This window comes from Sorex fumeus, unplaced genomic scaffold, assembly GCF_029834395.1.
Source record: "Sorex fumeus unplaced genomic scaffold, SorFum_2.1 ptg000122l, whole genome shotgun sequence".
NCBI classification, from domain to species: domain Eukaryota; kingdom Metazoa; phylum Chordata; class Mammalia; order Eulipotyphla; family Soricidae; genus Sorex; species Sorex fumeus.
Window position 1 is genome coordinate 8,763,076 of NW_026606179.1, and position 26,290 is coordinate 8,789,365.

The 26,290-nt window shown below is 63.2% G+C and overlaps 4 protein-coding genes across 8 annotated transcripts in view; 2 read left to right on the top strand and 2 right to left on the bottom strand.

Annotated features, from left to right (window-relative positions):
- Positions 1 to 17,283, top strand: part of PPP1R12C (protein phosphatase 1 regulatory subunit 12C) — a 225,441-nt gene extending 208,158 nt beyond the window's left edge. Inside the window, exon 18 of the mRNA XM_056135765.1 lies at positions 17,274 to 17,283. The gene's annotated coding sequence lies outside the window, so the exon portion shown is untranslated. The remainder of the gene's footprint in view (positions 1 to 17,273) is intronic.
- LENG9 (leukocyte receptor cluster member 9) lies at positions 887 to 2,665 on the top strand. Its single transcript, XM_056135784.1, is given in 2 exon segments — positions 887 to 2,203; positions 2,205 to 2,665. Coding segments are annotated over 2 exon segments (1,413 nt in total). The 5' UTR covers positions 887 to 973; the 3' UTR covers positions 2,388 to 2,665.
- LENG8 (leukocyte receptor cluster member 8) lies at positions 2,459 to 11,022 on the bottom strand. Of its 4 annotated transcripts, none has more exons than XM_056135757.1 (16): positions 10,834 to 10,968; positions 9,482 to 9,570; positions 8,835 to 9,009; positions 8,628 to 8,729; positions 8,124 to 8,234; positions 7,405 to 7,660; positions 7,124 to 7,265; positions 6,854 to 7,042; positions 6,206 to 6,484; positions 5,976 to 6,116; positions 5,612 to 5,894; positions 5,424 to 5,525; positions 5,277 to 5,345; positions 4,953 to 5,082; positions 4,669 to 4,876; positions 2,459 to 3,203 (listed from the first exon to the last, which is right to left on the bottom strand). In XM_056135757.1, exons 2-16 carry the CDS (start codon positions 9,517 to 9,519, stop codon positions 2,999 to 3,001), a joined length of 2,430 nt encoding a protein of 809 aa, XP_055991732.1. In that variant the 5' UTR covers positions 9,520 to 9,570; positions 10,834 to 10,968; the 3' UTR covers positions 2,459 to 2,998. The 4 variants fall into 4 exon arrangements, with proteins under 4 accessions (XP_055991732.1, XP_055991730.1, XP_055991733.1 ...); XM_056135758.1 differs by having other exon boundaries at positions 2,963 to 3,793; XM_056135755.1 differs by lacking the exon at positions 9,482 to 9,570 and having other exon boundaries at positions 10,834 to 11,000.
- Positions 15,094 to 25,935, bottom strand: TTYH1 (tweety family member 1). 2 transcript variants are annotated; one of them, XM_056135786.1, is made up of 14 exons: positions 25,709 to 25,933; positions 21,886 to 22,064; positions 20,526 to 20,637; positions 19,916 to 20,136; positions 19,664 to 19,759; positions 18,871 to 18,943; positions 18,570 to 18,645; positions 18,203 to 18,258; positions 18,013 to 18,105; positions 17,555 to 17,647; positions 15,722 to 15,864; positions 15,548 to 15,593; positions 15,388 to 15,468; positions 15,094 to 15,293 (listed from the first exon to the last, which is right to left on the bottom strand). In XM_056135786.1, exons 1-13 carry the CDS (start codon positions 25,832 to 25,834, stop codon positions 15,430 to 15,432), a joined length of 1,353 nt encoding a protein of 450 aa, XP_055991761.1. In that variant the 5' UTR covers positions 25,835 to 25,933; the 3' UTR covers positions 15,094 to 15,293; positions 15,388 to 15,429. The 2 variants fall into 2 exon arrangements, with proteins under 2 accessions (XP_055991761.1, XP_055991760.1); XM_056135785.1 differs by lacking the exon at positions 15,548 to 15,593 and having other exon boundaries at positions 25,709 to 25,935.
- Between the last annotated feature and the right edge of the window lie 355 nt (positions 25,936 to 26,290).

Sequence of the window (26,290 nt, forward strand, 5' to 3'; positions counted from 1 at the left end):
GGAAGGTGGGTCCCCGGCGCTTAGGATATCGCTTAGGAGTGTCACCGCAACCTCATGGACGGCCAGGGCCTGGCCGGATCCCTACGGGACCACCCCTGGACGCACCCGAATGCTGGCTCTGCTAGGCATTTCATTTCCCGAACCCAGCGGCAGCCCAGCGGAGACAGGACTGCAGACGCACTTCACCTGTTTTGGGGTGGGGCTCCACATGCAAATATACAGGGGCGGTGCCTTGTATGCAAATTAGCGCTGTAACGGGAGGGGTTTATTTGTGCAAATAATCATCGGGAGGCGGGGATTCGAATGCAAATCAGCGTCGGGAGGCGGGTCCGCATGCAAATAAGCAGGCGAGGCTTCGTTCACAAATTACCGACTGGGCGTGACTTTGCACACAAATCGGAAGGCGTGTTTAGCATCCAAGTGACCCGACAGTTGGGCTGTACGTGCTGGTCGTCCGCTGGGTAGCTGGCCTATGCTGAGGAGGAAGTGGGCGGACTACATACAGGAAGCCGTGGTGGGGCTGTGCGTATAAGCCCGGGAGACCGGCAGAGAATGCACATTAGCCGGGACACTGCTTGCAAAATCAACAGGCGGCTGATCGCCCATGCGAACTGCCGGGCGGGGTTTCATGTGCAAGTAATATGATGGGGGTGGGGGTGGGGGTGGAAATAACCAGCCAGCAGATGGCATGAGCTGTAAATATAAACCAGGACGCACGAGATCTTTGCTCAGGGCTCGCCTAGGACCCTGATGCGGACCACGCCTACGTGGGGTGACGCGGGTCTGAAGTGGCTCAGTGGCTGACCAAGTAGAAAACGTTGGGGCTTGGCTGCAAGTGCGAGCACTTGCCGAGGAGGAGGGGCAAGGTGGAAGCCCTCGCGGGCGGGCGGGCGGAGGCCCCGCGGTGACGTCACGGCGGGTCACCCAGGGGCAGGCCATCGGGCTGGGCCGTGCCAGCCGCACCCTGATCCCCATGGCGGCGGCCGCAGAGACAGGGGCGCCCGCGGAGGCCGCGGCCGAGCCCACCCCGCCGCCCGCCTGCCGCTTTTTCCTAGAGGGCCGCTGCCGCTTCGGGGCGCGCTGCCGCCAGCCCCACCCTGGGGTGCCACCGGCGCCGCCGCCGGACCGACCCGACCTCGGCGAAGCCAAGAAGCCGCCTCTGCGAACGGCCGCCGACGTCATCCAGCGCATCCGCTGGGACCCGCGCCTCGACCCGGCCGACTTCACGGTGGGCTACGCCGACCGCTTCCAGGGCGTGCGCGAGGAGCCTTTTGGCGCGTTCTGCTGGGACGAGCCACTGGGGGCGCTGGGCCCGGGTGTGCTGGCCGTGCCGCAGCACCGCGTGCGCTACTTCCGCCACCGAGGCCGCCTGGTGTGGGACCGCGCCTCGCGCACGGACCTGATTTTCGGCTCGGGCGCCGCGGCCGGCCGCGGGCCCACCATCCTCGACTCGCTGGACGGCAGCGACCACGAGGCGGCGCACCGAGCAGGGGCCGAGGGCGCACCCGGACCCCGGTATGTTCAGGACGACGACGAGGAGGCGCGCTGGGCAGGGGAGGAAGACGCGCCGGGGACCCAGGATGCTCGCGACAACGGGGACGCGCAGGCCGGAGCTGCAACGGTCCCGGGAGGCACCCCGTCAGTAAAGCAGTGCGCGCCTGCCGGCCCGGACCCCAGAGCAGCCGGAGCACCCAAGATTGGCAGCCTGTCGATGAAGGACCGGGAGTATGAAGTGCCTGGGACCACAGAGCTGCAGGACACCCAAGGGGAAGGAGAGTGGGGTTCTGGGACCTGGCCCCAGAGTGGGGAGAGCACTCCGGGTCCCCACCGGCCCCGCCCCACACACTTCGTGGCGTTTATGGTCACTGAGCCTGCGCTGCGGGCAGCAGTGGCAGCGACTCAGCAGCAGCTGGCCCAAGCCGCCCCGGGCTGTGAGCCCTTCCTGGTGCCAGCACAGGCCCTGCATCTGACCGTGGCTTTGCTGCGACTGGCAGGCTCGGGTCGGGAGGCCGCGGCCGCAGACGCCCTCAGACTAGCACTCTCCAAACCAGGGCTCCCGGTGCCCCGAAAGCTGAGCTTTAGGGACCTGGAGCTCCTGGGCCCTCATGTGCTGTGTGCGCCCCCCACTCCCTCGCTGAAGGACACTGCAGAGACACTGAGCCAGCGGCTGGAGGCAGCAGGGCTTCGAGTACTGCGGCCGGCGGGGGGGCTTGAACCCCCACCTCACCCTGGCCAAGGTGCCTCGGGGCACCCACTGCTGCCTCCCAGAGCCAGGGCCCAGCCCCCAGCCAGAGCTGGGCAGTCAGCCCCTGACCACGCTCTGGCTGTGCCGCATGGGGAGGGCCGCGGACACCTACCAGGCCCTGGCTGAAATCCCCCTGGGCTAGTGATCCCAGAGCCTGGGCCACGGGAGCTGAGCCCAGGACACACCAGAGCGACAGGAGAACAGGAGAAGCGGCTCTCTCTCTTTCTCTCTCTTTAATTCTGGTTTCTCTCAAGCTTCCAAATGGTGCTCAGTGCTCCAAGGAAAGAATGAAGGAAGGAAAGGGGGGAGGAGTGGAGGGGGCAGAGGAGGAACATCTGGAAAAAAGCAGCCTGACAGTCCAGCTGTTTGCGAACTCATGGCACACCCTCCAGTTACATGGCAGAAGAGGGAGGGAGGGAGGGCCGAAAAGAAAAGGGGGGGAGAAAAATAACTGAAATAAACACACACACAAAGAAAAAGAGGAACATGACGTGAGTTGGTGATCCATGAGGCGGGCGGGAAGGAGGGAGGGAGGGAAACGGCTTTACCTGTGCTGAACCAGGGGGGGCAGGAGGAGGAGGGGCGGGCAAAAAACCAGACATCGGGATAAGGGGAGGGAAGACACGAGACAACTTAATACAACTGGAGACGAGGCCCGGCCGGCGGGTCCCGCGCTGGCCTCTGGAATCCTCCGTGCAGGGGCTGGTGGTGACGGTGCTTCTGGGGTAGGGGGCCGAAGGCAGGGCACAGTCTCTAAGCGGCTCCCCTCACCCGCCTGGGGCGGCCCCAGAGGGCAACAAGAGTCTGTGGGGAGGCTGATGGTGGCGGCAGCGGCGGGGCACTGGTGTTCCCCGTGGCGGGCAGGTGGCCGTCCTCTTCGCTGGCCCCCCAGCTTGGGACAGGCCAGCGTGCCAGGCGGGAGCCGGAGTACAAGCTCGAGAGAGAGAGAGAGAAAATACTGAGAGAGCATTAGTGGAGGTGCCAGGTGGACAGACAGCCGATGGACACACGGTGCCCAGCCCCCCACTGCCCCTCCTCCCACCCCATCCCTGTGAGGCAAAATAAAAACGTAGAAAAAATCTGTACAGAATCCCCACGGGAGGGAACAGGGGACAGGGATGGCGGCTCATCCTGGAGCCCGTTCCCCACAAACTAATTTACACCCCAAGTCCATGGCTCAAAAACAAAATGATCCGCGTGGGCGGTGTGGAGGCAGCACTCAGGAGGCGGGCAGCTGTGCCAGGCCGAGTGGCACTGAGGCGGGCAGCTGTGCCAGGCTGAGGCGGCACTCAGAAGGCAGGCAGCTGTGCCAGGCCGAGGCGGGCAGCTGTGCCAGGCTGAGTCGGCACTCAGAGGCGGGCAGCTGTGCCAGGCTGAGGCAGCACTCAAAAGGCGGGCAGCTGTGCCAGGCTGAGGCGGCAGTCGATGCTGGTGCTGTCGGGGCCCGTGTAGGCCAGGCCCAGGGGCTCTAGGAAGGCCCGGCAGGCAGCCTCGCCCTCGAAGGCCAGCTCGGCCTGCAGGTAGGAGACGGGCAGCGCAGGGCGGAAGCTAGGGAACAAGAGAGAATGTGATGAGGGGGGTAGTGGGAGGGGGGCCCCACCAGCCTGCAGTGGGCACCCCCATTCGGGCACCCAGAGACATTCCTCAGCACCTGTGAGCTGACACGCACGCCCACACCCACCTCCCACCTTGGGAGCTTGGGGGGCCCTGGGTGCAACTGGTGGCCCCAACCCCGGCAGCACCCCCCTTACCCTCACTTACCTGCACAGGGGTGGGGGATGGGAAGGGCCCAGCTGGCCGCTCAGAGGCGGGCCTGCCATGCAGGGCAGTGTTGGGGGGCCGGCAGGGCACAGGTCACAACTGACTACAGCCCTCCAGGAAACCCTAAGTACCCGCCAAGTCCCTGGCCGCCCACTGAAGCCACTAAAAGCTACGGTCAGCCCTGACCCCGCCCGCCACAACCAGAGAACCTCGACGACTTGCCCGTGGCACCCAGCCAGGGTCCTTGGGGCCCTGCGTGCTGAGTCCAGCCTCTGCCACAGAGCACACCCAGACAGACACACCCAGAGCAGCCAACTCTGACCACATGACACTGGGAGCTCCAGGAACCCCATGGCAGGTCAGTGGCACCCACTGATGCCAGAGCACCCTGGGACCGACTCCCCGAGACACCAGGCGCACAGAGCCGCGCCTGCCCTGGCCCCAGGGAGCAGGGAGACACCCGCTCTGGGTAGCACAGTGCAGAGGAAGCAGAGCCCCTGACAGGCCCAGGAAGCCTGTGATCGAGAGGAGCGAGAAGGGCAGGCCCCAGAGACCACAGGGTCAGTGGCCGTGAGAAGCAGGAGAGACGGTGGGGGAGCCCCCGAGAGGGCAGCAGTGGGAGCACAGGGGAGCGGCAGGCAGAGCAGCTCAGCGGCACATACGTTTTGATCATGGCCTTGAGAGCGGCCTTGCGCTCTCGGTCCGCAAACTTGTCTACGAGGTAGCCGGACATGCAGGGTGCGTGCTGGTAGAGCCGGAAGAAGCGGTGATAGTTGCCCAGAGCCCACGCAGCCCTCAGTGCCAAGGCGTGGGCCACACATGGGTCCGCCTTCAGGGCCCGCGTCAGGTAGGCCAGCTCCGTGGTGATATCTGCGTGGACAAGACGGGTCAGCAAGGCCTGCTGGCTCATGGCCCACAGGGGCAGGGGCAAGGCAACGGGCCTGACCTCCTGAGTTCTTGGTAAAGATGTAGTACAGGATCCGGTAGGCAGTGAACTCGCCCACGTTGCCTGGCAGGTTCTCTGCATACAGAGACTTGAGCTGTGTCTGACACTGATTAAACTCTTCATGGTCCCCCTGGAAGGCAGGACACAGAACATGGAAGCAGCAGATGGCGTGGGGGCGCTGGGCAGGGTGCTGGGGTGGGGCATGGGGGTGCAGGGCAGGGTGCTGGGGTGGGGCGTAGGGGTGCTGCCGGGCAGGGTGCTGGGGCGGGGCAGGGCGTGGGGGCACCGGGCAGGGTGCTGGCGTGGGGCGTGGGGGCGCCTCACCTTTTCCAGGGCGATGCGTGCGTGAGTCTCGTACACCTCTACCGTGAACTCAGTCCGGATGCCTTGTACCTGGAGGAGAGGGGACAGAGTAAGGCCCAGTGGCAGAGCGGCACACGCGCCAGGCAGGCCGCCCAGCCCCTCACCCACCGTCAGGTCCTGCCGGATGGACTTCATCTGCTCGCAGGCAAAGGCGTAGTCCTGCTTCTCCTTCCAGTGGGTCTTCACCATGCACAGCGATTTCTTCAGAACCTGTGGCCAGGTACCAAGCCCACCTGGTGACTACCGCCCAGAGAGGGTGCCCGAACCGCCCGCGGGCCTGCCCACCCAGCACTCACCGCCACAGGCCGCACAGTAGACGGGTCAGGGGCACAGGTGAGACGCAGGTAGTGCTTGGTGATGTCAGGGCAGGTGCCCACGATCTGCAGCTCCTGCCAGTCGGGGTCGGCGCCGCCGTCCAGGCCACTCACGTGCAGCACCAGGGGCTCAAGGCGCAGGCGGCGGGAGTGCGCATGCTGGAAGCGGGCGGCGCGCCTCTGCTTCTTCAGCTCACGCTCGGGGTCCTCGCACTCCGCCAGGGCCAGCTTCCGGCGGCTGCGCTTGCTGGCGGCAAGATCGTGCCTGGGGTGGGGAAAGGGACGGGATGGGCTGTGTGCTGCGACAGCCCACTGTGGCAAAAGCGCCTGCCCGCACAACACTCACCTCTTCCCACGCTGCGCCCGGCCTCTGCCCCGATCCATGTGGGCTCCCCGGCCCCCCCGGCCCTTGGGGGGCGGGTTCCTGCGACCCACAGGACGACATTCGGTCCCCGAGTCGGAGGTGTCGGAGTCCGAGTGGGAGTCACTGCATGGAGGCCATGAAGGTGAGTGGAGCACCCTTCCCAGGGCCTCCACCAGCCCCCACCCACCCCAGCCGCCCCCCACCACACACACCTTCGGCGGAAGTGGCGGGTCGGGGAGCGGGAGGAGGAGCGGGAGCGGGAGTCCGTGCTGGAGGAGGAGCTGTTGTCCTTCATGAAGACATTGCGGTTGCCAAACTTGGCGAAGCTGCTGCCCCGGGCTCGGCCAGCACCCCCAGCCCCTGGAGTCCCGCGCTGGGACTGGGCACCCCCGCCCCGTGGCGTAGAGCCTGCCCCCCTGGGAGGGTGAAGGCTGCTAGGGGCCTCCCACCGCTTCTTCTTGGGGCTCTCGGCCACAGGCTCCCGAGTCAGCCTGAGGATATAGCAGGGCAGGGCCATCACCAACCCGGCGTCCCCCGGCCCCCAACATCTGCCCACCGCCCCGGGACACACGCCCGCGGAGAGGAAGGGCACTTACCCCGTGACGCAGCTAGCGGCTGGGGAAGGGAGGCGCGCGGTGCCGAGAGGGCGCTGCACGCCGGGCCACGCCGCACTCCGGCCACGGTGGCCGCCCCCAACAGGACTTGCCTGGGCCAGGCCCGGGCCTTGGTCCCCCCGCGCCCCACCAGGACCCAATTCTCCCACTCCCTTTCTTGGGGCCCAGGCACTGAGCACTGCAGCGCGTCCACTTCTGTGCCAGGCCCCTCCCCCGCAGAACCCCCACAGGCCCGCCGGGCCTCACCCCGGCAGAGGCTCGCGGCTCCAGTCAATGGTGTAGGCTGAGCCGTCCTGCAGCCGCGCCTGCAGCAGCTCCTTCAGCAGCTTCTCCGTCCGGTCCTTGTCTTCCTCCGACTCGCAGGCCGTGAAGCAGCGCTCCACGTACTCCTTCATGTCCTGCGGCCAATCGTCCGGCTTCCCCGAGAGAGTCCCCCTGGGGACAAGGGCAAGACTCAGCAGAGACCCTGAGGCACCTCCTTCGGGCCAGGAGGTGGTGCTGGGTGGAAGGGCTCACCTGTGGCTCTGGGCCTTCTCGGGGTTTGGCTGGGGGCCAAAAGTGCTGTGCTGGCCATCTGCAGGGGAGCCGAAGTTCTGGTTGGTGACAGCATACGGCCGTTTCTGAATGTTGAACTTGAGTCCACCAGTGCCAGGGGCAGCTGTGGGCAGCAGAGCAGAGGTCAGGGCCCTCAGGGCCCACTTGGGGCAGGCTCCCCCCCCCCCCCACACAAAAACTGATGGGAGGCAGAGCCAGGAGCCCGGGCCATCACAGTGCCCCGCCTGCCATGGCCTACTCACGCTTCATGCGGTTCCACAGCTGCTGGCCTTTCTTGGGCTTGGTGGGCTCAGGGTAGGAGTGTGGTGGCCCAAACGCAGGGCCCGCAGCCGGGCCGGCCTGGCTGTGCTGCGAGGTGGGCGCCGTGCCAGGCTGGGGTCCGCTGCTCAGTGCCCGGGCCCCATGTGGGGTGTTGGAAGGCTGAGGGGGCTGGGCTGCCGGCAGCTGCTGAGGGGGTGCCTGGTAAGTCATCCCTTCATCCATGCCGGGAACTGGGGGCTGGAGGGAAAGGCGGAAGTTCAGGAGGAGCAGCGTTCTCTGGGGCCTTCCAGCATTCCTGCCCTTTTGCCTCTCACTGACCCTGGGCACAGTCTCGAAGGCTGGGACCTACGCAACTCTGCCATGCACCAGGGTCCCACACCCAGAGCGACAGCGGGGTGAACCCCAGCAGACAGGAAAACTGAGGCAGCGGGCACATAGCGTCAAACCAGCTCCAGGGGAGCCAGCATGAGGGCCCTGCCTCCTGTACCCTCCAGCAGTACCCATGGCACATGCGCCCGCACACGCGCGCACACACACGCACACACACTCACTCACTGAGATGCCACACCTGTCTGTGGAGCACAGCTGCCCTAGTCCACCACACAGGCACTGAAGCCAGCTAGAGCAGGGCAGCTGCAGGGAGTGCGAGCTCCCCACAGCTGGTCCCGTTCTCCAATTCCAGGAGCCCCCCAGGATTTACCTGGTTCAGAGTTCCTTGGTGCTGGGGCGCCGACGGCTGTTGTGGGGAGGCTGACCCATAGGAACTGGCCATCCCATACTGGGAAGGTGACCCGTAACTCTGGTACATGCTCTGCAGAGGAGACAGGAAGGCAAAAGCTAGCAGTGTCCCAGCCTGCCCCACGAGCCCCGAAGCCCTCTTTTGGCCCCACCCTCTTCCCCACCACACATAAAGCAGCTGAGATATTCGGGTTTGGAGAAACAGGAAGTGAATGTCTTGGTCCCGTCCCCTTCCTTTAACTCCCAGAAGCATCCTGCTATTCAAACCTCAATCAGCCCAGCTCTGCCAGGCCCCATGACAGAAGTGGAAAGACACCATACTCCAGGGCGTGCCAGGCATGTGAACTGCAGCCGAGCAAAACCACACAAAGAAACGGGCAGAGTAGGGCAAGGCTTTCAATGAAATAATTCATTTGCCAGACAATGGGGTGACCTTGAGAAGGGTGCTCGTGGGGCAGGGGCTCACCATGGGGTAGTAGTAGCTGTAGGGGTAGGCGTAGCTGTACTGCTGGTACCATTGGTAGTACTGTTGCTGCTGCAAAGCTGAGGCTTCTGCCTGGGACACGTACTGTGGGGAGAGGACGCATGGTCTCAGTGTGGCGGCCCCGGGCATGTCTCTGCCCTCAAGGAGGACAGGCCTGGATCGCTCCCCAGCCCTCACATAGCTTCTCACCTGAGCGCTGGCCACAGGCCCATTGCTGCTGGCCTTGGTGGAGCTGCCAGCAGCACCTGCCTTGCTGATGCTGGCCAGGGCCTGGCGGGCCTTCTCCCACTCCGGGTTCTCATGCATGGGCGTCTCCAGGCCATTCTCTCTTCCTGCCCCTGCCACCATGCTGTACTGAGAGGGCCTGCAGAGATGGGCAGTCAGTAGGGTCTGCGGGCCCCACCCCGCACTGTCTGTAGAGCCTGAGCTTTGTTTGGTCACTGCTGACTCACTGGTGACCAGCATGGGCCACACAGTAACAGAGGAATGAGGTCACCGATCCAGGAGGACCAGTTTCAGGGGCCGGGTCACAGCTTGGATAAAAAACAATGGACCAGAGGCTGACTGGAGGGCCCAAAGGCTCAAGAATCAAGGAGCTGTATGTGAGACCTCCCTGGCCAGTGGGTTCTGATCACACTGTTGCTGAGAAACTAGCACAGCACAAAGGCAAGTGAGTAAACAGCCAGTGCAGAAGGCTGCCTGGGATGAGCCAGGGCGCTGGGTCAACACAAGCCACAGGCTGAGGTGAAGCTCAAGTCTCCACAAGGCAGCCAGGAAGGCCTCGTTCCCCACCACCACTCTTGCCCCCAGGGCCAGGATCCCCACACCCCACTAACCAATCCGTGCTCCGTTGATCACCCACATTGGCCGCCATCTGGACCTTGGGGTGTAAGGGGTGGACCTCGGGAGCCAGAATGCTTCCTCACTGTTCACGAAAGAGAGAACAAGTTAGGGAAATCCCACACCTGGCAAAGGAGAGATGAAACAGAGATTCTGAGCACTGGACTGAACTAAAAGTGTGGAAAACTCCAGGTGCGCAGAGGTGAGGCTGGGGGTGGGAGACAGGATCTGAGAGCAGGAGGTCTAAAGGAGCTTCCCCAAGGGAAGGGGGTCCTGGAGGAATGAGGACTCCCGGGAGCCCCATGAGTGGGGTGGGAGTGGAAGGTGGGAGAAAGGGGACCTCCCCCCCCCAGGCCAAACCCCCAGGGACACAGAGAAGGGGCCTCCTGAAGGGGCTTCTGCAGGTAAAAAGAAGCCAAACCAGCCCATGGAGCCCCAATGCCCTAAAGTCCTTTTCTGAAAGCTCTGAGGAGTCAGAAGCCCCAGGAGGCAGAAAAGACCCCAGATGGATAAAAGTTCCCAGCTAGGGGTCTGGAGAAAACTAAAGTGGGGAAAGGCCCCCAAAGATCGCTGCCTGGGGGTCAGTACAGTGAGTCGGGGGCTTGTCTTACATGTGGCCAACCGCATGGGGTCCTCAGAGCCCCTCCAGGAGTGATCCCCAGCGCAGAGCCTGGAGTGAGCCCTGAGCAAGGCCCCAGGACGACACAAAATAGTCTGGGTAGTCTCAAGGGCGGGTCTCGCGGGGCAGCCCAATATGAGTGTGGTCACGACAGGGGGAGGGGGATTGTCTGTAGGTCACCGGGAAAGCTTCAAGGGACTGGAGGGTCCTGAGTTGGGGGTGCCCCGGGACCGGAAACTAAGTCGGGGCTGGCCTGAGGGTCCTGTATGACCCTGGAAGGCGGCCACGGGTGATCTGTGGCCACGGGCCGCCCCGCGGGCCCCGGAGAGGCAGAGGGCGCCGGGGGAGGGACAAGGCGCCGCGCCGCGTGTGCGCACCACGTCCCCGGGTAAGAAGGGGAAGGTGGCACGCGGCCCGCCGGTCGCCCGGGGCAACGCCGAGTTCGGTGGAACCACCGGGTCAATGGCAGGGGGAGGAAAAGCGCGGGGGGGTGGGGAGCCCCGAATTCCAAGAAAGCCAGAGCGGGGGAGGGGCGGCGCCCAACAGCGCACGCGCGAGTTGCGGGCCGCGCGCACCACCCGTTGCGCGCAAGCGCGGCGGCCACCGGGGCCGCGCCACACCCTAGCGACGCTCGCGCGCCGTCCGTTGGTGCCCGGGCCGTGGGGACCAGAAGCCGAAGGCAGCCGCCGTGTCTCCCGTGTCCTCCCGCCCGCCGCTGCCCGCACCCACCTCGGCCGCTCGCCCCCGGGACTCGTCAGCAGCGGCCCAAGGCTGGAGGTCCAAGGCGGCGGGACTGCTCGCGACCTGGGGGCTCCGGTCTTCCCAGGGCTGCGACGGTCTCGCCGCGGCGTCCTGACGTCACGCGAGCCGGCGCTCCCCCGCCCCTCGGCGCGGCCCAGCCAATGAGCGCCGCGTTCTTCGCTCGGGCCCGCCCTCCCACCTACGCAACGACGCTGCGCGCTTTCGGGCAAGCCGGAAGACGGGACGCGGACGGTAGCCCCGAGGGGACAAGCGCGGCCGGTTGACAAGCCCGCTGCTGAGCGCTGGCACGCAGCCTTGTGTAGGGGCGGCCGGCTGGTAGCCATTGTTATTCCTTAGTGTATAACAGGGGAAATGGGAGTCGTGTGGCCACCCACCGAGCAGCGGAAGCCCAGAGAGGATCAGGCGATGAGCCTGTGCCGGAAAAGGGACGCCGCCTGGTGGGGTCAGCCCCGTGCACCTCCCTGTTAGGGCCTCGCAAGCCGCTGTTGGAACGCGCCATCTGCTTTCCTGGGCTTCGGCCAGTGAGGCCGCCCAGCCCGGGCCGGGGAGCGGCCACAGCCTTTGGGGCAGGTGGTCGAATTAGTAGCCAAGGGGCGATCGCCGCCTCCACCGTGTTCTAAGAATTTTTGACAGCTGCGTATCGTTCGTACTACTGTCAGAAGCTCAGTTGATCTTTTCCCATTCTTTTAAAGTCTAGCTTTTCCATAATTTAGATTTTAAAACAGTTGTGACAAACACCAAAGACACCCATGCTGGCACCCTCTAGGCCTGTGCCCTAAACGTGCAGGTAATCGGGCCCTGGGCTTGCCTGGATGGCATCGCCCCACCCCCACGCGCGAGTCCAGCTGGGGATCCCGCTTGTGCGTTGCAAGTCTTGCAACTTGCCTTTCACCCCTGTTTGCGCTGCAGGCTCTTGAGAAAGGTGTTTATGAGCTGCCCTCTTAATGTGGCTAAATATATCCTCTTGTTCTCTGTTTGCAATTCCTCCCACCTTTCTTTGTTCTTATTTTCATGCCTTCTTTTGGCTTGAGCATTGGGAGGGGAGGGGTAGCAGAAGGCAGGTTTTGGAACAGTTGGCGGTGCAGAGAGAAACTGAAGACAAAGTGCAGCTGTCCCTCCACCCATTCCACACACAGTCTCCCACTCTAGCAGCCTCCATCCTGAGTGGAACACTTGTTACTCATCATTACACAAGGCCTTCCAGGGCATCTCATCTAGAGTTCAAGCCACCCAGGAGGCCCCGAGCACTGTACAGCAAAGCCCTATAGCCTGTTTGTTCATCTGTGCAGTCTTTTTCCTTTTTGTGGGGGTGGGGGTGGGTTACACCCAGCAGTGCTCAGGGATCACTCCTGGCAGGAACCATATGGGATGTTGTGCATCAAACCAAGCTTGGCCATGTGCAGGGCCAGCTCCCTCCCCGCTGTACTATGGCATGGCCTTAGAGTATCCTTTTCCCCCCTAATTGCTGCTCTTCAGGCTTTCTTCTTCATCACTGGTGGGGGGCTGTTTGACTGGGCCGTCCTGGTCACGTTTCTACCTGGCGCTTGCCACCTGCTGGTTCTTTGGTCTCCAGTTCTCTGCTTTTCTCTCCTGACTTCTCACAGAGTTTCTGCTGCCATGTCCCTGAGCACGTCATTCTGCTTTTCCATTAAAGGAAGTTCCCCATTCATCATCTTCACACCTTCCTCCTTCAACCCAACCTGGCGGCGTACCTGCACGTTCCTGCCTGCGTCTATGCCTGCCTATCTGTGCTCTGGGTCTGTTTCCCTGTATTTGGCTGTTTTTCCAAGGGGACCCCAATCTGCACAACCCATGGAGCTGCTGACTTTTCTCCCCATGACGCATCCTGCTTTCCCTTGGCCCATGTGCACACCTGCCTGCATGCACACCTAGTTGTACCCCGAATCTTCCCTTGTGGGGCCCTGGCTGTGTCCACCTCCCTGCCCAGGTACTTGCCCTTTGCTCTGGGAAGCAGTTGAGGAGCTGCGTGGTCCTTTCATGTCTGGCTCCCGAGCTGAGCAGAGCACACAATCCCTGTGCCCCAGCTTTCAGTAGTGCCTGTGGGCCTCAGCACCCCTCCATGAGGGGGTCTCACACTGTCAGAGGCTGCGTCCCCTCCCTGAGCCTCTGGCGTGCCTGCCACTGCCCCCTGGCAAAGTGTGTCCACAGCTCTGCCCCTCAGCTGCGGCTCTCTAGGCTTGTTCTGTGCATTTGGCCTTCCTGGGCTGCCCAGCTGAGTGGGGCTGAGCACTCCCCATCCAGCCAGCACCTGCCTCAATGTTCCTCCAAGAACCCGTCACAGTGGGCCGTGCCCTGGAAGGACTCAGTCTCCCTCTGCACACCTGGTTTTTCCTAGATCGTTTCTGGAAGGAGAGTGGGACAACCCCCATTACTCCATCCCGGGAACTTGCTACAGCCCATGCGTGAAAACCAACAGGCCCTGCATTTGGGGGTGTGCCCAGGAGCCCTCCAACTGCTCCCCAGGGCTAAGGCTCTCTGGGCGCTGGACACACAGTGTGATACACGCTCTGGCCACAGGGATGGGCAGGGGCCTGCCGGGCCATGGCAACTCCTCTGGCCAGGGAAGGTGGATCAGCACAGGGCACCCACACCCTTGCCTGGAAACTGCCTCCATCTCCCAGCTCAGCACCCACATTGGGAAGCCCGCACACTTGGGCATCCTGGCAAAACTCCAGAGGCAGCAATGTGCTGTGTCTGCCTCTGTGTCCCCCTACCCAGCAGGGGACCCCCCCCCATCCTGCGTGATGCATTTGGGGTGCAGGAGTGCTGAAGGCAGGGAGGCGCTTCAGTAGGGAAATCACTGGCTTTGCTGCCCGCTGAGTGGCAGCACACTCCTGGGCCCACAAGGGCTGGGCAGCGTCTTAGCACCCCATTCAGTGCAGTGGCCCATAGCCACATGGGTCAAGGCAGGGAATGGGAGAAAGCTCAGGGCTGGCTCCTGCCACTGCCAGCTCAGGCCTCCCCCATCTCCCCCTTCCCAGACTTCCGGCCCCACAGGCCAGGCCACCATGTCCTGAGTGGGACCCGCCAGTTCCCAGAATGGCTTCCCTGGGTCTCGGGATAGCTTGGGGCATCCATCTAGATTCCAGCCAGCTCCCTCCTCCACGGGGGCGGTCTACAGCCCTTGGTGCCCCACCCCCCACCCCAGCCTTCTGGTCTTCATGGAAGGTCATCTGTGTACTGCTGAGGGGGAAAAGGGGGAGGGCAGCCACCGCATGGTTCAGGCGACACCTCCTAATGGCCGGGGTCAGTCCCTCTCTGCCTGTTTTCTCCTGGGATGGCCACATAGTGCTGAAGCAGCTCTCAGCCCCTGAGGTGTCCAGCACCCTCCTTGGGTGTGGAAAGGCTAAAGGCTAAAGGAGAGGTAGCAGAGCAAGGAGACGTTTGCCTTACTCAGCCAACCCAAGTTCACCCCCAGCACCACATAGGGTCCCCCAAGTCCAGCCAGGAGTGATCCCTGAACCCAGAGTCAGGAGTCAGATCTGAGTACTGCCAGAAAGGCAAAGAAAGGGAGCAAATGCACTGACTGCACCTGGGCTGTGTGGGGCCCAACCAGTGCAGGGCCAGGTCGGCCAGCAGGTCTGAGAGCTGGACCATGCTGCCCCAACCTCAGCTCCCCTCCACCTCATGCCTACTTGTTTCCATCCCACAGTGGGTCTGAGAAGTTCTCTGCCCCCCTGCGACTTGAGGTCTCGCCCAATCTTGCCCCTCCCAATGCCCAGCTGTCCTCAGCCTCCTTGTTCCTCCCATCCTGGGAGCTAGGTCTCTTCCCGCCTGCAAGCAGTCTTGTGTGCAGGACGGGGTGCCTTCCTGCCACCCCGAAGCCACCTGCGCACCTGAAGACCTGTTTCCAGCCCACTCTATGCGGGGCCTTGCCCTGTCTTCTCCAGACAAGCACACTCCTTTTCGAGTCGGGGAGAACGTTGTTAGTATTCACTGTGAAAGAACCGTCTCATGGCGGGGGTGGTACACAGCTAGGGCGCCGACTCCACTACACACGGCCGCTCCACTCCTGACCTGCGTGTGTTCCGGGGCGCACCCACAGGCGCACCCTGCACCTTTGTACTGAACTGAGGCCCAGTGTCTGAGTAAAGCCAAAGGAGGCCCTGAGCACCCTCAGGTGCCCCCAGATAAATCCCCTTTGGAACTGCTGCAGAGACTTCCAAGAGTGCCCGGCTGGACAGGGGTGAGGAGGGCTGCGGCTGGTAAAATAAAGTCCCTTTTATTTGAGTCACTGCTCCCGTGTTAGTGCTGCAAGTGGCCCCTTCCAGACGGGTCCGGGGCTGTCCCTCACCTCACCCGCGGGCCGGAGGCAGCTGCGTGGGGTGTCCATGGCCAGGGGCGTCATAAGTGGGGGGCCCAGTCAGGCTGGTTAGTGGGGTCTCCTCCGGCTGCCGGGGAGGGCCCTGTGGAGAGACAGATGGTTCATGCAGGTGGGGGTCCCGGTGATGGTGGGAGGGGGGCAGGGAGAGGCTGCAGGGGGGTGGCTATAGGGCTCACCGGAGAGGGGGGACAGACTCGGGCCTGGTGCGGAGGAGGGGCTCAGATAGATGACTGCCACTGCACGAAGCGCTTGGATTCCTGCGGGAGGCGGGCATGGGTGAGGGGCAAGGCCCATGCTGGGCCCTCCCCTCCTCCCTCAGGCCAGGGCCAGGCCTACCTGAGGGTTGAAAGGGTCGTCATCATCTGTGTCATCATAGTCGTCACTGGGGTGCGATGCGGGGAGTGGCAGAGAAGCAGGATGGGGGATCCATCAGGAGGCTGACCCCCCCACTGGGGCCCGTGGGTGCGCCCCTCCCCCTGCCCCCAGGCCCCGGCCCTGGGCGCTCCTGACCTGGGCGGGAAGAGGGCCCAGGCGCGGGGTAGGCTGCAGAGGGCTGCGGCCAGGGCGCCAGCAGACAGCAGAGAGAAGAGCAGCAGGAACAGCAGCCCCTCCAGGGCGTCCTCACACACACCCCGCAGCGCAGCACTGTAATCCTGGGGGGTGGGCTAGTCAGCGCAGGGCCCTCCGGTCTAGCCCGGCCTGGTGGCTTCCCACCCAGCCGCACAGGAGCTGCAGGCTGTGGAATTCCCCCAACCCCCAGCCACCTCCAAATTTGCTCTCCGCAGCTTGGCCAGGGATCCTGGCTGGGCATCGCTCCAGTTATACCACCCACCCACCCACCCTGCTGCCGGTAGGGAAGGAGCCAGGGCCCCATGGGGGGGAGAGTGCGGTGGGCGTCAATTTAGACCCCGCCATCTCCCACCCACCAGCAGGTGCCCCTAGTGCAGGGTCTGGGGACAGAAAAGGGTTGGTCAAGTTAGGCTGGGAGAGACTCACTGGGCTGCTGCAGATGGGGACAGGCAGGGGGGGGAGGGGGGTCAGGGCAGCGGGTCAGGGAGAGGTGGGGGCAGGAAAGAGGTGGGGGTTGGGGAAGAAGTGTGGGGGGCAAGGAGAAGTGGGGACGGGAGAGGTATGGGGGGCAGGGGAGAGGTAGGACCAGGAGAACTGGGAGGTGGGAGAGGTGTGGGGAGCAGGAGAGGCGGGGGCAGGGAGGGTTGAGGGGGGGCAGGAGAGGCCTGGCAGGGAGAGGGTTGTAGGGCATCAAGGAACAGAATGATGGCAGCACTGTGAGCCCACGGGGACCAGAATTTGCTGGGAACAATTGTGGGAATCCCTAGGGGCTGTGGGGTGCCTGGGACCAAGTCCTGGCAGTAGTAGGTTGGGGGGGGGGGTTCTATGCAGTGCCCCCACCCTGTCCTGCAGGGCAGAGATCTGTCCCTTCAGCCACAGGCACACATTGATGCCTTTTGTAAAGAGAAAAGTGGAGCCCAGAGTGGGCAAGCCACTTGCCCAGAGCCACAGACCCCGGAGGGGCCCATCTGCTCCCAAGTCCTCTCCAAGCCCTGGTAGGGTGGTGTCTCCTGCGGGACAGACAGACCTTGTTCTTTTCACGGAGGCCTTGGGGAGAGTGCCAAGGTCTCAGTGCCCTTGGGCATGAGAGCAGGGCAATTGGGGAGGGCGCCACCCCCAGGGGTCTGTCCCATGAGTGAGGCCCTGCTCTGTCTGCAGAAAAACCCAGTGCGGTGACCTCCCTGCGTGCCAGCCACTCTGGGAGAGCTGGGGTGGGAGCAGATGTTTAAACCAGAGGAAATGCTGCCCGCCCAGCTGGGGGCTCAGGAGCAGAGGTCATGGTCCTCTTGGCACCCACTCCCCACCTCTTATCTTGGGGTCTGAGTCTCAAGTGCATTCCCTTCTTAAGGTGTGAATTCTGGGGGGCCAGGGACACCTGCATGCACTGGGTGACCTATTGTGAAGGCCCTCCCAGCTGCCAGGGTGGCAGGTGGGTCACTGGCATCTCACAGGGGACGGGAATGAGGCCGGGCTGCAGCCAAGGCAATACCAGAAGAGCGCGGACGGCAGGCAGCCTTTGGGGGAAGCCCAGGTGCCAGCACTCTGCACCCTGAGCTTTTCAGGAGCTCACCCTGATACCACAGCGGTATGGTGACAGGAGAGGCTGAGAGTGGGGACGGGAACCTTTCTCGCTCCTGACTTCTCTAAGCTGGGAGAGGCTGGAGGGAGGGCCGCAGGAGGAAGATTGCTAGGAGGGAAAAGTCCGCCCGGTCGGACGGGGTCCCGGGGAAAATAGTGTGGGAGGGGGCAGAGTGGGGAGGAGAGGAAGGTCACCTTATTTAGGCTGCGACAGTGCAACAGTGCCACCAGCTGGTGGAAGTTTCCTTCTGTCACGTTCAGCGTCTCCTCCAAGGACAGCAGAGGCTTCTGTGATGGGAGGGGCTTCGTTTTCCCACCTACCCCCACGACGAATACTGGGCTCCGCCCGCAGCGCTTGGTCCCGCCCACAGATAAGCCCCGCCCGCTCCCAGGCCCCGCCCAGCCCATTGGCTCGGCCCTCTCCAAATGTCCACACCTACTGGTTCACAGGCTCCAAAAGTCCCGCCTACAACCGCGACTCGCCCCCTAGAGCCCCGCCCAAATCTAAGACACGCCCCTTCCTAAGGCCCCGCCCACTACCTCGGATTCGCCCCAAGTCCTGCCCAAGCCCACCCGGGCTCGCCCATCTGCTCAGGCCCCTCCCAGGACCCCCCGATTCTCATGAATTTGGGGTGCTGCAGAAGCGTACCCACCTGCACAGAAGGGAACTGGGGGACGGCTTCTCTCTCCAGGCCCTGCAGCTGCGAGTGGATGTTGGCCAGAGCTCGCTGGGACAGAGTCAGTCTCTGCAGAGACAAGGAGGGTGGAGAGCCCCGTGGTGACGCCCCCAGAGCCCCCGAGCCCCGCCCGGCCCTCCACTGCACCCGCGCTCCCAGCCCTGACCTGTTGAAAGGGGTTGGAGACGGCGTGGTTGCAGAGGAAATAATAGCCCAGGATGTCTGAAAGGGCGAGAAGGGAGGCTGTGAGCAGGCCCCAGCGCCGCGTAGAAGGCAGGGTGAGGAGGGGCAGGGGACCCCGTGCTCCTCATACTTCTCAAGTCCTGATCTCTCCAGCTCCAGTCAGTGGGAGCGCGGGTCTCTCTCAAGACTTCCTGGGAGCCCTCCTCCCTGGGCAGAATGCCCACACCCCCATCCCTCATCCAAGGGGCAAGCCCCCACGCCCTTCACATCTCCTCTTTGTGTCTAGGGGAGGTACAGAGCAGAGCGCCTCCCCCTGGCGATGCTCTGGGCCTGCACGTGCATGGGGTCACCTGAGCCCAGCCCCGTCTCCTCCTGGGTCAGGTTCAGGAGGTAGGTGTCTGGACTGGAGCAGAAGTCACTCAGGCCCTGTGTGCGGCAGAGGAAAGGAAGCTCAGAAACTCAAATTCCTGGCCCCCAGCTCCGCGGGCAGACCCAGGATCCCGGTGCCCCCAGCACCCCCCTCAGACTCAGGAGTCCTGTTCCCCAGCCTCCTCCCTCAGACCCAGTTCTCCAGCCTCCTCCCTCAAAGCCAGGACGGCACCCAGAAACCCACTGCAACCCAAGCTCCAGAGGTCAGGCCTCGCCACTCACCACAGCTGTCGCTGCCTCCAGGCCCATGGAGCCCCAGCTCAGGATGAGAACCAGAAGACTCATTACCGTCATCCTGGAAGGGAGCAGGGACAGGGCTTGGACCTGGGCTTTGGGGGTCTGAGTCTCCCCCTCCCCCCACCTCTGCCCTTCCCACCGGCCAAGTCCACTACCAACCCCACAGCTCTAAGGGCCAGAGTTAGGGGCAGAGAAGTGGGTAGATGGGGACTATGACACCACCATCAGTTTTGACCGCCTAGCCCAGCATCACCCTGAGACTCGGGTGTGGCTGATCACCTCTGGCTCCATTTCCGTCCCCCCATCTCCCCTTCTCCCAACTCTGCTGGCTCCTCCCCAGGGGTCACCCTTTCACTGGGGAAGGGTGTGGGGGCTCAGCGCTGGGGGTCGTCCGATGGGAACGGCTCTGGGAGAGACTCAGAGCCCAGTGCCGGAGCTGAGGAGCAGGCATCATCAGTCAGGGATGGGGGAGGGGGGCGCGGTTGCGCTGGGCCAGCAGGACCCCCTGCCCGGCCCGCCAGTGTGCACCCACTGGAGGTTCCCAGATGAGACAGGTGGTGCCAGCCCCAGACGGAACTCCAGCGCATCCTGGCTGTGTGACCTGGCAAGTGTCCGCACCTCTGTCCAAGGGGAAGAGCCCCAAAACCCTCTATGAGAAGGGTAAGGGAGGGGCTGGACTGGCCCCCAGTGGACTCTCAGGGCCCCTGTCTGCAAGGGGTAGGCTGGAGACCCCCACTTTCCACATGGCAGGGTCCCAAGGTGAGGGTCGTGCACTCACACCACCACCAGCCACTTGCTCTGCTTGGCCAGGCCCAGGAGGGTGAAGAGGCAGACGAGCAGCTGGAGCAGCAGCAGGAGTACGTAAGCCAGCCACCTGGGGACGGGCACGAGAGGGGCCAGCTCAGGACCGCCTTCCCCCGCAGCTGCGAGGCGCATGCGCCGCTGGGTCTCCTCCCACTGCACCGGGGCCAGGTTTGGGTTGAGGTCATGGCAGGAGCACCGCCACCCCCGGCCACACTGGGGCACTCACCTGTACTCTTCCACGAAGGTGACATCTTCAGCCACTTGCAGGGGGCTCAGGGGCACCCCCTGCCAGAAGGCCAGTGCTTGGAGCTGCAGCACCAAGGCCTCAGCCTGCCGCCGGGCGCCCCGGGCCGCGGCCACCAGCTCCGTGCGCGTAGCCACTAGCTCCTCTAGGGACGTGAGTTCCACCCGCACGGCCTCACCCAGCCGCTCCACAGTCTCCAGCACCTGCGCGGGAGCAGGAGTCAGGGGCAGCAGTGGGCTCTGCCCTCTGGGAGATGGGCACCGGCGGATTGAGGGCGGGGGCATGAGCCATCCTGTTTCTGGGATTCTATGACCTGGGTGGTTCGTGGCCTCAGTTCCAGGAAAGGATCTCACTGGGCTTCTGTCTGGGCTCCCATGGGGGGTGGGGGGAGCGGAGGGGAGCTCTGGCACGTGCCCTCCGAGTCTGGGGGTCCCCAGTCTGAGCAGGGCGTGTGGGGAGTTCTTGCCCTTAAATTCTGGAACCCTGGGCGGAGAGGAGGCCTATCTGGGCTGGGCTCTGATCCCCCCACAGAAGGCCCAGTGGGGGAGGCCCTGCCTGGGACTCTGCCCGTGTGGGTGAGAGAGCCCCTCACCAGGTCGTCGATGGCGCTGAGGGTGTGGTTGGCGTGCAGCAGGGCCGCGCTGAGCTGCGACACCCCATCACTGGTTTCGCTGTTGCCATAGAAACCGATGCCGATGCCGGCGCTGTGGGGGGGAAGCAGCCGCTCTGGCAGCCGTCCGGGGACCGCCCCGCCCCGCCGCCCGATTGGTCCGCGCGGCGTGGGAAAGGCCGGATCCAGCGCCGGCGGTTGCTATGGAAACGAGAGGGCGGCGCTCGGCAGGGACGTCATTGTGATGCTAATAGTGGGTGGAGTGGCGGGGAGGGTTTGCCCGGGTTTAACTCCTACCTCCGGTCACAGAGCCTCGTCACGGACTTGGCCGCAACGGGGCCCTGGGGGTCCCGTTCTCTCCCTATTGCCTCAGACACCAGGAGTACCCGCACGCGGCCCCTCCCCGGTCTCTTAGGGGGTCATGAGAGGGGCTGCCCTTATCCCATCTCCTGGGTACCCCGAATCAGGCACTCCTGTTTTCCCCACCCCAAGGGCCTGACCAGCTGAGAGGGCACCAAGGGGCTGTGGGATCCACCCCCTTCCCCACCCCCACCCCCAGTGGCCAGGACACAGAGCTCCATTGTACGCCCTCAATGTCCCCTCCCGCGTCCCCTGGGAAGTAGCCAGAGTCCAGGGAGTGGGGGGAGCCTGCTGCCCGCCCAGGCCCACCCCCGCCTGGGACCAGACACCCACTGGCCCCCGGCCCATTGTCCGCAGCCTACAAAGCAGCTCTTGTTCCGGGGGCGCCACAGTGCCTCTCCCCTGCGGGCCTTTTGTGCACCTCCGCACCGGCACCCCCACTCGCCCCCTATCCGGGCATCTACTACAGGGGTGAAAGGGGGGCTAGAGGAGGAAGCATCTTGGACCCAGATGCCCAGCCTCTGCACCTCTGCACAGAAGCTCTTGCCGCCATAGGGGTGGAGGCGCGCCTCTGATCTGGGCCACCCTGCTGCTGCAGGAAGAGGGGGTGAGGGGGAGGGTGCCGGGGCTGTCCTTGGAAAGCATTCTCTGCTGCCTGTCCTCATCCCCTCTGCACAGCTCTGCGCCTGGGCCCCCAGTGCAGTGGGGGCAGTGGGGAGGGGAGCCGTGGGTCCAGGCCAGCAGAGCTGCCCTGGGTCCCTACCCTGAACTCTGGGAAGCAACAGCAGAAGCTCATGGGTGCTTGGGAATGGGCTGCTGAGGGGCTGAGTGAGCCCAGAACACATGACCACTGTGAGCCCATTTCACAGACAGACAGACTGAGGCCCTCCAAAGTGGGCCCCAAACCTGGCTCCTGCCCGCCCGCTCAGAATCCAGACCCAGGGTGCTCCAGAGCCCACCTCCCGCCCCGGGACCCCATTACCAGCCGACGAGAAGGGCAGTGATGCAGCTCCAGATGGCACAACCATTGCCGGGGGAGGGGCTCTGGGGCCCAGGGGGCTGTGGGGGGCGGCAGCAGCAGAAGCGGATGAGGCACACAGCGATGGAAATGAGGCTCAGACTCAGGCCCAGGCCTGCCAAGGCCGCCACCAGCAACAGGGCCTGGGGGTGGGGGGTTCAGACTCAGAAGGTCTCAGGGCTCCCTCCCTGGCCAGGTTTCTGATCAGGGCGGGTGACACGTGATGGTACCATGGCTCCAAACCAGGACCTCATGGCTCCAAGCACACACATGCCCCCCCCCCCAGCAGACTGACATGGGGTGCTTAGGGAGGAGCTGGCTACCTGGGACACACTGGGGGGCGCTGTTGGATTGGGGAGCCCCAGGGGTGGCCGCCTCTGGGGTGCTGGTTCACTGCCCCACCCCAGCCAGCCCCTAGGAGCCTGCCTCAGTTTCCTCACCACTTCCAGGAAATCAGAGGTCAGGACCCCCTCAACTGGCTGAGGGAGGACACGGAACTGTGGGGGTGTCTGGCGCTGTGCAAGGGCTGGGTTGGGGTGGCAGCTCTGCTCCCTGCCTTCACCCCATTCTCTGGATGCTGGGGTCCATGCACCTACCCCAGACCCCAGGGAGCCCCTCACATGGGGACTGGGGGTCATGGAGCAGAGAGAGGGGAGAGAAGAGAGGGGAAAGAGAGGGGAAATGGGAGAGAGGTATAAAGAGATAGGAGAGGGAAGAGAGAGAGGGGAGGAAGGCAGAGAGGGAGCAGGGAGAGGGGGGAGAGAAGGTGTTCAAGGAAATAGAGCCCAAGTGGGGAGAAGCCAGCCAGGTTCAGGGAAGAGAGGCTGGTGCAGGTACAGGCCCACGCAGAGGTAGCAGGCAAGGACAGGAGACAGGGACAGGGGTGCCTGTAAAGCCAGCAGGACTGGGCATTCCCTACACACAGCATCTGCACAGTCCTGTCCTGCAGGGAGACCAGAGAGGGCCAGCACCTTCCCTGGCATCACACAGCACAGCAGGGACAAGCCCGGGACAGAGGCAGACCTCTCTGTCCTTTAGAGTGTCCTTTAGAGAGAGAGAGAGAGTGTGTGTGTGTGTGTGTGTGTGTGTGGTGAAAGGCTGTGCTGTGTGTGGTTGTGTGGCTTGTGAGATGTGTGGTATGTGTGATTGCATATGTGCTGTGTGTGTTTGTAACTCAGGCTGCATTTTTCTCAGTGTGTCAACAAGGTGTTTCACCCAAGTATGTGATTGTGACAGTGTGAATATGAGAGTGTGTGTGAGATTTGCATGTGTGTGAGAGTGTAAGAGTATGAGTAAGCGTTTGTGAGGCTGTGAGCATGTGCAAATAAGTGTGAGAGTGTGTGTAAAAGTGTGAGTGGATGAGGGAGTGCGTGGAAATGAGTGTATGAGAGTTATGAGAATACAAGTGTGAGAGTGTGAGGTTATGAGTGTGTGAGATTATGTCTAAGAGAATGAGGGAGTGTATGAGAATGAGTGTGAGTTTGCAAATGAGAGTGTGTGAATGTGAGTATGAGTGTATGAGTGAGAGTATGTGAGAGTGTGAGTGAGAATGTGAGAGTGTGTGTATGAGTATGAGAATGTGAGAGTAAGTATGAGTGTGAGAATGTGAGAGAGAGTGAGTCTGAGTGTGAGTATGTGAGAGTGTGATAGTGTGTGAGTATGAGTGTGAATATGTGTGAGAATGTAAAGGTTGAACATGAGAGTCAGTGTGAGAGTGTGTGAGAGAGTGAGTGTAAGAGTGAGCGTGTGAGAGTGTGAGTGTAAGAGTGTGAGTGAGTGTGAGTGTGTGAGAGTGTCAGTGCGAAAATGCATGAGTCAGTGTGTGAGAGTGTGTGAGTGGGAGTCTGTGAGATTGTATGAGTGTGTGAGTGTGAGAATGTGAGAGTGTGAGTGTGTGAATCAGTGTGAGAGTGTATGAGATTTGTGTGAGTGTGAGTGTGTGTGAGAATGTGAGTGATTCTAAGAGTGTGTGAGTGTGAAAATGTGTGTGAGTCAGTGAGTGTGTGTGAGAAGGTGTGTAAGAGTGTGTGAGTGTGTGAGTCTCTGGGGGCACCCCTGGATCTGCAGGTGAGAAGCTTGTGATCCTATGTGTATTTCTGGGCATGATTCCTTGACCCTGAGTGTCTGTGTGTGATGAGAAAGTGTGAGTGTGTTGAATATGTCTGTGTGAGTGTGTGTGAATGCAAGTATGTGTGTACATTTGAACATGTTGGCACATGTGTATGTAGAGCATGCACATTGTATGTATACTTTTGAGAGAGTGTTTATGTGCCCACATGGGCATGACTGAGTATGTGTCTGTGAGTAGAAGTGTGGGGCTGTGTCTGTATGTGTGAGCCTGTAAATGTGTGCACGTGTGCCCATGTATGACTATATATATGCCTGAATGTGGGTGATCAATGTCAGTGTAGGCGGGAGGATTGTGTGTGTATACGTCAGCATGCATGTGTGTCCCTAGACATGTCAGTGTGCATACATGTCTACATATGTGTGTCTGTAGGTATGTGTATCCAGGTGTGCACATGTGTCTTATTAGTGTACATGAGTATAATGTCTGCATATATGTGCACATGTGTGTTAGTGTGTTAGTGCACATATGTCATTTGTGCTTGTGTGTCTGTATATGTGTGCACGTGAATGCATGTGTGTCTGCATACATGTGTCTGTGTCTGTGTATACGTGTGAGGGTGCTTGCCTGTGCAAGTCAACAAGCATGTTGAGTGTGAGTGTGCATGCCCCCTGTCCCGAGTGGCCGAGGAAGATTTTTTTCCCTCGCAGTCTCCCGGGAGCATTCTGAGCGTGGGAGCCCTGAGCGGCGCCAGCGGTGGATGCCAGGGTGCGGGGCGACGACCCTCGTTCTGGCGCGCGGGGCGGGCTGCGCGCACGCGTGCGGAGGGCTGCGGTGCGCGCGCGTTGGTGGCGCGCTGGTGGCTGTGGTTGTGTAACGGGCTGTGGGCGCGGGGTGCGTCCCGCTCGCTTGGGGGGTGGGGGGAGCCGGAGGGAGGAGAAGTTTGGGCGGCAGAGCCGTGACCCACATAGCCCGCGCACGGCCGCATCTCTGGGTTCCTGGGACCCGCATCCGCCCGCGGCTCCCAGTGCCCAGACCGCCTGTGCCGGGGGCTCCTGGGGTCGACCCGAAGGGTCAGACACCCCTCACCCGCAGGCCGGTCCCAGGACCCCGCCCCGCGGCCCGCCCGGTCTGCTCCGCCCAGCCTTTCTTCTCATTAATCTCAAAGTCAAGGACTGAACCAAACTGGGTCAGTGCGTCCCCCCTCTACACACACACACACACACACACACACACACACACACACACACACACCGCTCGAACTGTCGCCCACCGCCGGACGGCTGCGCCCCCTGCACCCACACCTCCTGGCACCAGCACCCCGCGGCCCTGCCCCCCCCCAACACCCCTCACCTGCGACCCCGCGCCCCACACCTCCAACTGGGTATCGCCTCTCCCGGCCCCTCGTCCCCCGCCCCAGCCCCAGCCCCTTCTCCATTTCGCCCTGGGTAAATCCCGCAGTCGGGCACCTGACCCTCTCCACCAACACCGGCGTCCGGGTCCCCAACGAGGACAAGCTCAAGCCAGCCCGCCCGGATCTTGGGTCCAGGGTCAGCGTTCTGGACACAGACGGGGACCCGGGAGCCCCGAACTCCGGGCTCCCCCGCTGCTGGAGCCCAGGGTCCATGTCCCTGTGCCCCTCCTCTCAGGAGCGGGAGGACCTGCAGCTCGGGCCCGCGTCCCAGAGCCCCCAGAGCCGGGCTCCCCCGGCGCCCCCACCTGCTGGTATTCCTGCTCCTGGGGCGCGAAGCCGCTGGGCACGGGCCGGAGCTGGAAGTCGGCGCGGGGTAGCTGATGGAGCAGGTGCACCCAGGCCGACGGCCGGTAGCCCGGGGGCGCCCCCATGGCCCCCCGGAGGGAGCAGCGGGCCGGGCAGGGCTGCGGGAGCCGAGCGGGGCGCGGGCGGAGCGGGGTCTGGCGGGGCTCAGGGGAGCCGAGCTGGGGGAGGCGAGGGCGGGGGGCGGAGATTGGGGGAGGCTGGCGGCCGCGGTGCTGCCCCTGGCGGCTGCGAGGGGCACTGCGAGGCCCGCTCGCTCCCTCGCCTGTTCCCCTCACCTGCAGGCAGGACACAGGTAGCCCAGGCAATGGCTCTTTCTGCTGGGGGGAGCCTGCGGCGCAGCACGCCCTCACCCCTGTCTGTCACCACCTGTCGCCTGTGCAGGAGCCCCCATCTCTCATGCTCACGGCCGCAGAACCCCACCTGTGTCTGGCCCAACCCCACCACTTTATGGCGACCCTCCCCACCGTAGCGGGGAGCCTCCACCCCACGAGATCCCTCAGGAGCCACTGAGCCAGTTATCT